At 40.0% G+C, this 12,039-nt stretch overlaps 1 protein-coding gene across 1 annotated transcript in view; it reads left to right on the top strand.

The window, feature by feature from the left end:
* atf6 (activating transcription factor 6) overlaps nucleotides 1-12,039 on the top strand; it is a 39,241-nt gene that overhangs the window by 12,650 nt on the left and 14,552 nt on the right. Inside the window, exons 9-14 of the mRNA XM_023804506.2 lie at nucleotides 124-215; nucleotides 1,479-1,604; nucleotides 4,187-4,285; nucleotides 5,090-5,195; nucleotides 9,626-9,690; nucleotides 10,211-10,322. Coding sequence (XP_023660274.2) covers nucleotides 124-215; nucleotides 1,479-1,604; nucleotides 4,187-4,285; nucleotides 5,090-5,195; nucleotides 9,626-9,690; nucleotides 10,211-10,322 — 600 coding nt within the window. The remainder of the gene's footprint in view (nucleotides 1-123; nucleotides 216-1,478; nucleotides 1,605-4,186; nucleotides 4,286-5,089; nucleotides 5,196-9,625; nucleotides 9,691-10,210; nucleotides 10,323-12,039) is intronic.

Here is a 12,039-nt window from a genome sequence, read left to right as displayed (position 1 = left end):
AGACAACTGACAATTAGTCCTATATAATGGCAAAAATTAATTGTGCCAGATGTTAGAGGAATCAAATGGGCCATTTTCAAAAAGCAAAACAAATCGAGCATCACATTTCATTTTATGTCCTAGAATACCACTCTGAGGTCAAGTGCCCCCAAACACCGAAATCTGTGTCTCTTTGTGGTCCTGCTGTTTCTTGCGCTGAGCGTTGGTCCAATGAGGTAAGCATGTTGCCTGACTTTGGTTACCTTCATCTGTATATCCAATGGGGAACGCAACAGTGATCACAAGGCAAACACTGATTTAATACAACCAAATTCCGTTATGCAACCTTATAATTCTAGATTTATTTCGTTTATCATGGTAGAGGGATGAAGAATGTGGACAGTATTTATTTCTAGGGATCTGGACAGCTCCTTACAAACTACCTAAATATTAGGCTTAATCACTGTGTAATTAACATCCCATGTGCGTTTTGAGGAACCACAGAATGGTCTGGCTTGTTTGTCCCCTGATGTGTTACAGTGTAACAGCCCCACTGCTCATTCTCCCCCAGTTTGCATTGTAGTGGTTTATGGGTATATATATATTTTTTACTAAATCTTACTTGTTATTGTACAGGGGGTGGGCTGTATGGACAGGTCACATGTATCAATGTACTGAAACATCTGTGCCATAGACAATCTTTGAAATGAAGTTATTGTGTAACTGTACTGTAGTAATACCTCCAGTATTCGGTGCCAAAAAGCAAGCTTCGATTGACTAAATGTTTCACAATATCTGGAGAATTATTTGCTCCTTTCGGTAAGAATTTAACTTTCTGTGTTTTGAAAAAGGAAGGGCTTCCTGTCCTCTTTTAATGCTTTGCTTGAGGCTGCTGGCTATTGGCATTCTCTGTCAAAGTATTCCCAGATTGTACTTATTTTCATTCGGTATCGCTGTTCTTAAAGCAACTACCCTCTACCTACTTCACCATTGTCGCTGTTTGTTTAATCATGCTTGCATCCCATAATTTCTTAATACAAACCCTAACCCTGCTGTGTAGTGAGTTTATATATTTCCTCATCTTCTTCACCTCCCTCACTATGGCTTTGGTTATTCAGTTAAATAAAATATCTATTTGCCCATGTTTATAGGCTATAATACATTGCTTGCTTATTCTTTATTGACCCAAAAACCACCGTGTAACTAATATGTATAATAACATTTTTGTCTCTCGTTATATAAACATTTATAAAAGTGAAATGAGCCTGTGATTTATTGAGAGATTTAAAAAGGCACTCTGCTGAAGCATGTTCTATTTACTGAGTTTAAATGACCATTACAGGTGTTTTGAGGCCATGTGTAATAGGACCTTACTGGATCCTCATATGTAATGCTTTCTCAGCTCTTTGCTGTTTTGTTTGCAGTCTGAGGTTTTGAGCACCTGTATATAACATTCTGTTTGCACCTGAGCCATTTTGATATATTTTGCTCCCCCCCAGCCTGCATCAGGGTGAACATATCTCCAAGCTCTCAGGTTCGGCCAGTCCTACTCATAATGGTCGACATCTGTTGGGCTTCTCCACCCCTGAAACATCTGACACCCCGAGCGACCGTAGCCCTGACAGGTAAGCTTGTTATTCACTTTGAAGGATCCTGCAGTAGTTCTGCTCTTATTTGTAGAGTAGAGGTCTGAATATTTCATAAATAACCCCATAACCCTATAATTCCTCCTCTGAAACCTTTAAATAAAGACAAATTCCTTCCAGGTGTGAACTTGCATGGCGACTAAACCTCTTTCTGATACTGATTGAATTTGTAATATGTTATAAGGATGAATTAAGGCAGGGTTAATTTCCTTAGATACTTATCATTTTACTTTATCAGCCCTTAAATATGAAAATTTTTTGTGTAATTTTTGCCTCCAAAAATATATTGAAACAAGACTTTATACAGATTTGAAGGGAAGCCTTATGTTGTGTTATTGGTTGGACCAGATGGGAGATTATGTAACACAGTTTACTTGCGTGTCATTTCCAGATATTTCCACATTTTGGCTACTTTTACCTCACAGAACATTTTGTACACATTCAGAACTAAATACATATAATCAGATTAGGCGTGATTTTGGGATAACTGTTATTTTTTTAAGGGGTTGAGTGGGCCTGACCAAATGTTACCTTGGACCCCTTACTTGGGGTAGTATTTTTAGTCTGAAGAAATATGGGCCCCTTTGCTGGGGGAGCGGCTGAATCTGCCAGTGTATCCCTGCCTCTCCCACTCCCCTGCTCAATGGGCAGTACTGTGGCCTCACACCCCCCGAATGTGAGTGTGAATCCCACCCCTGGCTGTGTGTGTGTGGACTCTGCACGTTTTCCTCTGTTGGGGGGCTTTTCCCCTAGTGGCAGAGTGTCCCCGAGTCACTCACAGCGTGTGATTGTGTGTGTGAGTGTCTGTTCTGCAATGGCCTGCTGTCCTGACTGGTGTCTTCTCTACCTCATACTTCCCAGAACTGTATAAGCTTTGTGGATTAATGGTGATTAGTCTTACAAGCTATTTCAAGAGTATATTATTGTGTAATTAATTTGGGGGGTAATATGGGTCTTTCAGTGGTATTTTAATATAAGCCCAGGTGTTCAAAGGGCCTTTGGCTATATTGGCATTTAAATGCCCTGAACCTTGTGAGCCAGAAAAGGCCTTTAAAACAACAGGTCAGTTAATGAGACCTCAATGAGGTACGCAAGAGACGATCAAGGAATTTGGTGAAATAAGCAAAATCTGTTACTTTGAAATCTCCAATGCTTTGCGGTCTCATTTCTTACTCTGTTCTTCTTCATGTCACAAAGCATCTGCTTTCCTGTGTTACGGGTCTTTTTGTTTTTAGTTGTAATAATGATCCCCAAACTTTCAGTCACCTTTCCTTACTTTTGACTTGCACACAATTCAACTATCTTACTGATTGCTACGTTCCTCACAAGCGCCCAAATGGCATAACATCAAGATTTGGTTAGCATTGATAATTTTAAGCAGTAAGTGAACAATTTGTAGTTTTGTGCCTTTTTTAACTTTAAAAAGCATATATTAAAAAATGTGTCTCCCCCTGCTGCAATCTTGCTTAATCTCCATGTGTATTTCTTGCTATTGATCTTTTTGGCATGTTACAAATTGGAATGCATTTAATTGCCTCCATATTGAAAGTTGGCCATTCTAAAATAAATCGTGTCTGATTCTATTTACAGTATTGCTCGGCCGTTTGCATGTCCATCTTCCAAGGTTTGCAGATGTCAGCTGAACTCTAATCAGGCCTGCTCATTGGAAAAATTGTCTCAGAAGAGTCATGACATTTCTTTTGAATGCAAAAGGCCCTCAGAGGATAAACTCTTTTCTGCTGGATGGAGTCTGGGTTGGCCCTGTCCCCAGAGAAGCAGTCTTAAGTCGGGGTCTATTGAGTTCCTTAGAAGCATCGCATGCTGTTTTCCTCCATTGCAGTTGGGGGCAGGGGGGCGGTGGTGCTCTTTTGAGGGATCATTATGGGATTTTGTATACATTAACACAATAGCCCAGCACGTGGGAAGGTAAACATACAGAGGATGTGTATTATTTGAGCCGTGGAAGTTTGGTGTGCAAAGTAACATGAGGCTCTTTCCCAACAAAGTTCAGGAACCTCCTTCCTGGTTCTGAGCATTTGTATGATTATTAAATCTGGCCAACAGATAGATCTATTGTCATCCACAGAATAAAAATGATTTAACATTATTCCACTAATAAACACTGGCAAGTTTTGCCACTGGAACCTGCGATATTAGACAAAAGTATATCAGTTATCAATCAAATTTTTCAATGCAGAATATGGAGATGCATTAAATGTAACTGAGATACAAAAACGATTGCATCTGCTCAGTTTTTGTTTCACTGCTTTTGTCACTTTTCCCTGCACTTCCATGTAACTTCCCAGTTAGCATCGGTGCTTGTGGTCAACCAATCAGTAAGTTATTTCACTACAAGGTCCACTCCAGTAGTTCATGGTCAAAAGAAAACTACCTTCCAGGACTTAAAAAAGGTTGCAGAACTACTTCTGGGGAACTAAAATCAGTTTGAGTTCCTGCAGTGGTGACGTGACAGAAGTTCCTGGTTCCTGAAAAAAGTGTTGGCTCCAGAAAGAGCATCTATGCTGTGTGAGAATCACCACCCTGTTTCTTTCTCCCTCCAGCTCTGTATACTCCATGTCAGATGAAAAAGCCCCGATGATGGTAAAGCGCTTTCCCGCGCCGCCCTGCCAGCCAGCTGTCAACAGAACCAAGTCTCTACAGTTAGTATGAAGTTGTGCTTCTGTACTGCACTGTCTTCACCTCTGCACCACCTACCACTAACCTATTTTCATGCCAGCTTCAACCTAAGTGCAAAAATCTGCAGATCTTCAAGTGTGGAGTGTAAAGAAAAAAGCGATGAAATTCAGCTGTAGTTTTGTCCTCCGCCCATTTCCTTTTAATTTTATTCCGACAATGAACAAAGGGTTTAAGCCCTCAGGTCATCTTTGATAGATCCTATTTATCCACTGGTTTGTGGTCCTTTTGATCTAAAAGCAGTAACTGCTCAAAGATGCAGACATTTCACGTAAAAATGAAAAATGATTATTTTCAACAGTGTCAAAGTAGACCTAAAGCATATAATAAATCTATGAAGGTTTATCCTGTTCCTGTGAACTCATGACGGTATTATAGGTACCCCTAAGTAGTACCAGGTAGGTCCCTGTTTTGTCTGCAAAGTTGTGCATTTCCCGATGTCTTTCTTCACCCTTCTGTTGTACTGAGCTGTTATTTTTGCACTTGTGGCCTTAACAAGGCTGACCATTAGCCCCTGACCTCTCTCATTAAGAGAAAAGTATATCTGGCTTATTTTTGTTTATTGCATCATGCTCCATAAACTCTGACCTCAAAGTGTCTCACTCTGTGAGGCTGGAGCCACTGCATATGTCCCCAACTAATCACACCGCGGTTAGAATCGTTCAGGCATCTTGGACATTCTGACACTTAGTTGGACAGTAACTGAACCTCTTGACTCATTCTGTATATGTTCAGTTGGTCACTGGGTGTGTAATCACTCTCTTTTGAAGGATATCTCATGAACTTCATGGGTGGGTCAGTCGACACGAAGAGGAGAGAATAAGATGGATGGAAAGAAAGATTGATGGAAGGCAATTCAGCATGAAATCGCCTGAGGTAATCTGGACATTCTCATTAATCTGAACACCTTGGACTAATTTATCTATATGAAAAAAGATTTATTCGTTATGCTTAAAGGCATATGCCACAAATGGGCACAGAATGTTAGGTCCTTCATACAATGGAGATGTGTAAATAATTCAGCTGCATGGCAACGATCTCAAGTGGAGCTCTCTGGGGCTCTGAGCATGGTCCCGCTGCGTGTGAAACACTCAGATGGAGACGTTCTGAGTTTCAGAGCCACTGGTTTCCATTTCTTTTCCTCTTTTGACTGAGAGTCGTGCACATGTGGCTGCGTCGGGGTGTGTTTGGTGTACAGTGTAGGCTGTCCTGTCCAGTGCTTCAGTGGCTGCGTCGGGGTGTGTTTGGTGTACAGTGTAGGCTGTCCTGTCCAGTGCTTCAGTGGCTGCGTCGGGGTGTGTTTGGTGTACAGTGTAGGCTGTCCTGTCCAGTGCTTCAGTGGCTGCGTCGGGGTGTGTTTGGTGTACAGTGTAGGCTGTCCTGTCCAGTGCTTCAGTGGCTGCGTCGGGGTGTGTTTGGTGTACAGTGTAGGCTGTCCTGTCCAGTGTTTCTGGCACTTTTCAGTTTCAGGCATGGAACCTTGGTTTGGGAAAAAAAAAAGTAGAAGTATTTAAATGAAATGTAAAAAATGTTTGTGTATGTGACTTTCTATGGTCAGCTTCATCTTCTGTGCTCATTTCATAAAGGTTGTAATTTTGCCAACTTCTAATTGTTTTCAAATAAGGTAAAATTTTCCTGTACTTTCCATGTGCTTTTATGGATCCCTCGGTATAGTTTATAGTTAAGTGATGAACAGATCCAGATGCAGGTTAAAGGGCCATTTTACTATAGAGGTCGGCCCACTTCTGTGTGAAAAGCGCTTGTCATCATTGCTTTCAAAGTGAACTCCTTGCACAACTGCTGCTCATGAAAAAGGGAATTGACGAGGAAGACCGTTTGTGCTCCAAAGGGTCGCTGAGCTTTGATCTTCTGCCTACTTTGAGCCCTGGGCCACTGGGCTTCCTGTCAAGGTGGCATCAAGGCAAATGGGATGTAATTTACTCTGGAGCGGTCTATGTGTTCCAGCACATAGACGTCTAGGTCTATGTGTTCCAGCACTGCAGTGTCTTCCAGTGAGACCGCAAAAACCGAAGTCGTTTACACAGCAGGTGGTGTGGTGCCTACCCAGCCAATTAAATGTATTTAGTAAAAATGAATGTAAAGCACTGGATGAAACTGACACCAAGCTACGTAATAATAATGCTAATAATACAAAAACTACTACCAATACTAATCCATCTTTCTTCATCCACCATCAAGCTCCTTGTTGTAATAATAATTTAAAAAATGATAAAGCTGAAATAATTACATCTGAAATTATGTACAGAACAAAATTAAAATTCCTTTTAGATATGAGGTTCCGTAAAGATTAGTTTTAGTAAAAGGAGTCTTTCTAGAAATTACTTTTGGAGAGGATTCCAGAGTTTTATGTTTACCTTCTGGCTAGTGAGGTTCAGTGCGTTCAAATAGCAATCAAAACTTCACAGTATGCAGGGAACATTTTTTATATGTTTTTAATGTTTCTACCACATGTTTATAGTTGACAGCAACAATAATTACTGTACAATGCAGACTTATGGAATTTAATTAAGTAAATTGTTGTACATTTTTAGATTGGTCGGGTGTAATAATTGGGTTTCAGCAGAACCAGTAGTGTTCATTTGTTCACATTTGTCTAACAGTCAGAATGTTGATGTTCAGGCTTGTTGTTGCCTCTCCATGGGAAGATTTTTAAATTGTCTTGCAGTTCCTGAAATGACTCATCTCCGCTTCTTGTACCCAGTCACGCATTTTCCAGCAACTGCAAAAACAAAAAAAGTCACTAAAAGCTGTCTAGGTGGTCAAATTCTAAGCTTAATTGATTTATGCTGTGGGACATTACTGATTCAGCCCCGGATCTGTTTCCTGTCACTGCTCTTTTGCTCTCTGATTGCTTCCAATTTTCTACGTCTATCCCCCGTGGCAGTCGTGCCATCCCTCTCTGCCTCCCTCTCTGCCGCCCTCTCTGCCTCCCTCTCTGCCTCCCTCTCGCCTGAAGTTCCTGCCCCCGGCCAAGGTCTCTTCTTCTTAGTGTAAGGGACCAAAGCACCAACACGGGGTGTCCCCCGGGCCCCGCCCCCCAGGGTGTCCCCCGCCCCCCAGAGGTGCATTTTCTGTGTGTCTCGCTGTGGAGGTCTCTCACTGGAAGCATGACCTCCAAAATGAATCACATTTTGAGATGCAGAACTGAAATAATGCTGCTTGGAAGCTCACAGATCCAAGGTCTGGATGCCTGTGATCCCAGGCAAAGAACAGTTTAACCGTTGAGGAGGGGCGATGGAGTACCCCCCAGCATTTGATTTAACTTTCCTCATACCTCCCCCCCCCCCCCCCCCCCAAAAAATATACTTTTGCATTTAAATTATTGTGCCCCCCCTAATTTCAAACTCTGTCCTACGGCCCTGCCGCTGACTGTGTAGTTACATACCTCAATGGCAGTGAAACTGTAGCACAGATTGCCAGTGATAATCACTGGCATTATTAGTGCTGCCATTATTAGCACTGCCTTTAGCTTTGAGGAAAAGCTATTCATGGATGGAATGCCCCATGTGCTTGCAATTCCTTTTATGTACCGTTGGAGCTCACTGTAAAAGCGCAACAGAAATGTGGTATACCATCTTATAATCACTGCTACTTCCATTCACATTTGTAAACATTTTTTTTCCAAAACACATTTTTTCCAAAGCAAGATACTCCCCATGTACATGTTATATATTTGTATGTCTGATTCATTTCAGGATTATTATGGTGTAATGTACAGAAATACAGACACTGACCTAAAGCCAATGTCCAATCAGGCAGCTTGCCCCTAGCTCCCGGGGTCCTTAGTGACCCCCTTTTCCCCATCGCTAGCTGGTCCTAATTATGCCTAACAATGTAATTCATCCAATCATAGCCAGCTGGGCCACATTAACTGAGGCTTCTGTTGGCATAGGGTTTCGTAATCAATTGCTATGGTAACACAATGGCTGTTTCTGTGCCAATTCTGCGGCCGTCTGCCAGTTCACACAAAGATAAATATAAACAAAAATGAAAAATAGACTCCAGTATTCCAGTAGAATTAATGTCCATGTTGCACTGATCTGTGATCAAGTTCGGGTTCAAGACATCTTTGTAAACTAGTGTATATAATGTATATAAATGGATTTCATGCCTTGACATTTTCTTCATAAAACAATAAATTAATTCTTTGTCACAAGCTACGGGCCAGTCACCTGCCGTCCAGGGTGTCCCCTGCCTTGTGTCCTGCACTCCCTGAAAAAGGCTTTAGGTTTACTATCACTTCATACTGGAAAAGCAGCATGATGGATGGATGGATGGATGGGGTGCGAAATTTTCTGTTAGTCCATGAGGGCACTGCAAAGCAAAGCTATACTCAAAAATAAATTTGGATTGAAATGTCTCCAAGATCTGCCTTTAAAGAAAGATCATTAGTATCGGATACAGTGCACATTAGATCAGTTGCACTTCCCTGGCTCATACATGCATCTAAAGTTGTTTTGTTAGCCAAATCCATTTCGACACAACAATAATCCGGTAATAGCAAACAGTAGATAGTGCCTTGGATTTCTTCCTCTCTTCCTCTCGCAGCCTCGTCCCAACACGCAACACTTGTCAACGTGGCAGCAAGGGCGACATGGAGAAGTTGATCCCTATAAAGAATTCCACATCACTGATATGGAACTTGTTTGGATTTTCCAAAACCGACATAGTTACTGCTTAGTAACTTGAAAAATGTTCTTAAAAGCCAACATGAAAAAGAATCCTGCTTAGACTGGATTATGATTTTGTGTGGAAAAAAAAAATTGTAATATGATATTTTTGCCATATCGCCACCCCTAAATTGAGTATTGAAATATTCAGTGTTCAGGTTATGATTGTTGCTTAACCATAAACAATGCAGATAAATCTCTTACTTTTGGCATTAAAGTACTCTAGAATTCTGCTGTAAAGCCTTTATTCCAATATACCTGATTCAAAGATGGCTTTAATTGGTTTTCTTTAGTCTGTACAAAAGTATAAATACTGAAGATAAAGACAGCAATGAGTAGAAATGAAGAGAATTTTGACTGAAGGAGGAATCCAGTTTAATTTTACCATTTTATAAATAATCTGTAAACATTTTTACCACAACAAATGTGATTTCTGTGAAATAATAACAGTACAGACAATGTATGTGGTACGTAGTGATTGCATGCTAATATTGACCCTGTAGTTGTGGTGTTCTGGATGCATAATCGTTACAGCACCATGCAGTAAGTACTTGATGTGTTTGTAAACCCTGCTGGTTTGTGACTCATTTTCTCCCCCCGATTGCCTTTTGATAGAAAACATCAGATAAGACCAGCGGGGATGCTATTCTCTCCATAAGGTCCCCAGATTTGTCTGAAAAGTAAGTTCTCATAGTTGTCTTTTGTTTGGAAATACTGACATTGCGATTTATCTGAAATTCTCTTTTTATTCTTGAGTAAACAAGAATAAACAAAATCTCTTAATAAAGCATTATAGTATTACTGTAATTGCATATATTGAAAAAAAAGTATTTTGAATATCTGCATCAGATGCTATTTCCAAAAATATATCTTTTTACATGCCAACGTAAGGCTGACCAGAATGATTGATCAGAATATGTATGGATAGATGTTTTGAAATGCTCCTGTATTTTTTATCAATTTGCTCACAGTAATGTACCAAATCCCCTACACTCTAGTCCAAAGTTTTTCAACAATTATTATTATTTTATATAATTTCCTGTTTGGTAAAGTTCTGAAAAGGCTGCCGTTGTGTAACTGGATGAGAACAATTCATTTTAATGTAACTTCTTCTCCATTCATTTTTCACAGGATGTATCCTGATGATTCAATGGCAACTTAATATGCCTGTAATTACAAATGTGTTTCCTGTTACCCCAGGAACTCCAGCAAAGACCTTCAGGTGTACTATGGCCCCAATGAAAGTTACAGCGATCTGTTTGAGGAGATCCAGCGCCGTGACGAAGCATTCTATATTATCTCTTTCCACAGGGTGAGGATATTCAGAGAAAACAGACATATCACATTTCTGTTTAATGATCACACTGATACGCATTAAAAAAAAAATCTAACTAAAAAGGTCAATTATCCGGTAAAAAACAGCCAAATTTGCTCCAATATATATTTTTTATTGATGTAATGGCAAATAGCTCTTGTTTAATAAATGTCTTTCCATGTAGTGCACCAAGTGCATTGATTATTCCAAGGTTCTAAGGTTTCACAGACGTACTATGTAGAACAATGACATCAAGAACCGAAAAGTTGATGAAACATTGATGAAATGCTCAACTTATAAACTTATAACTTATAAAAAGTTATAAAAAGTTTACAAATTCAAACCACATTCAATATAAAATTCCAGTAAAGTCCGTCTACCCAGCCGTTAAAGGAGAATTTGATCATTTCACATATCATTCTTTCTGTGTAGCGTATTAGACAAATACAGTGAAGAGTTTCCATTTTCGTGTTTCACTTCTCGGTGTTTGGATCATGTTTGATACTTGTCTGATCCAAGCAATTCTCAGTGACTTTTTGACATCATCTAAACTACTGTAATCTATCATATTTGAAGACAGATGTGAGTCATATTCAAAGACAGATGTGAGTATTGATCCAATACAAGTACTGTGGCAAATTCACAAATGTAAATTTCAGGGTATTTATGAATAGTTAAAAGGAAGCTGTAAGCTAAGAGTTGTAGTTTAAGAGTGACATGTTATAAAACATCCTTTTTTTCTCAAGGAAAGGTTAGGAGCGAAACACATTGTCACAAATCATTCATGCCATGTATGCATTGTGGCCAGTGAAGCCTCAATATTGTTCCTGCTTTGTTTTATGACATGTGGCACAGTTTCAGTATCACTTTGTAGTTTATAAAGACATCTCACCTATCCTAGATATGATGCTTTTGTAAATGATTCCTATGATCCTGTCCTGGGTAAGGAAATCATTGATTAATTCTTTCCAAACCAAACTCTTGTCCCAGAATTTCTTTCAGGATTATTAAAGTTTGTCATATGTTATCTGTTTAATTAGCCATGAACTGATTACAGCATATGTCTCGGTTTCTATCAGGTCCCTTTGCGTGTTGATCATTTGCAGACTCAGGCAAAGCCTTTGGAAGATCGATGTTTGATGAAGGCTAATGCTAAACACACTTGCTCTTTGGATCTGATGAGTTGCTCCTGACTTCCTGGCCAATCCCATTCATTCCCTTTTTTGAACCTCTTTTACAAGCTGGTCTGCTTACAGACGTCTGTCAGTTCGGCAGTTTATCCTCCAGCTTCCCCAGAGCGATTCCTTCTCACTGCTGTCATGTCAGGGCCCAAATGCAGCACTCCATCCTAAGTAGAGTCCCTTCCCTAGGACTTGTGAAGTGGAAAACTATTTTTACATCTAGAATGTTCACTATGCATGTACTGTCCACTGTTAGGTGCAATCTTAATGTTTGTTATAAACAAAAAGCTTCCAATGCTTATGATGCAAATTTAATTAAATGCAGCTTCGTTTGCATTTGTACAAGTACTTTGAAATGTATTGAAATGTTTTTCACACATATCTCATCTTGCTCTCGTTTTTAACGGCAAAGACATATAGAGGTGAGAATATAACTTGGTGTCTGAGCACAGACACAACTTGGCGTCAATCCCGTGACCCTGGAGCATTTTTTGGAGGTTAAGGGTCTTACTCAAGCGCCTCACGAATATGAA

This window comes from Paramormyrops kingsleyae, chromosome 15 (assembly GCF_048594095.1).
Source record: "Paramormyrops kingsleyae isolate MSU_618 chromosome 15, PKINGS_0.4, whole genome shotgun sequence".
Taxonomy (NCBI): Eukaryota; Metazoa; Chordata; class Actinopteri; order Osteoglossiformes; family Mormyridae; genus Paramormyrops; species Paramormyrops kingsleyae.
This window is presented reverse-complemented; position numbering and strand designations above follow the sequence as displayed.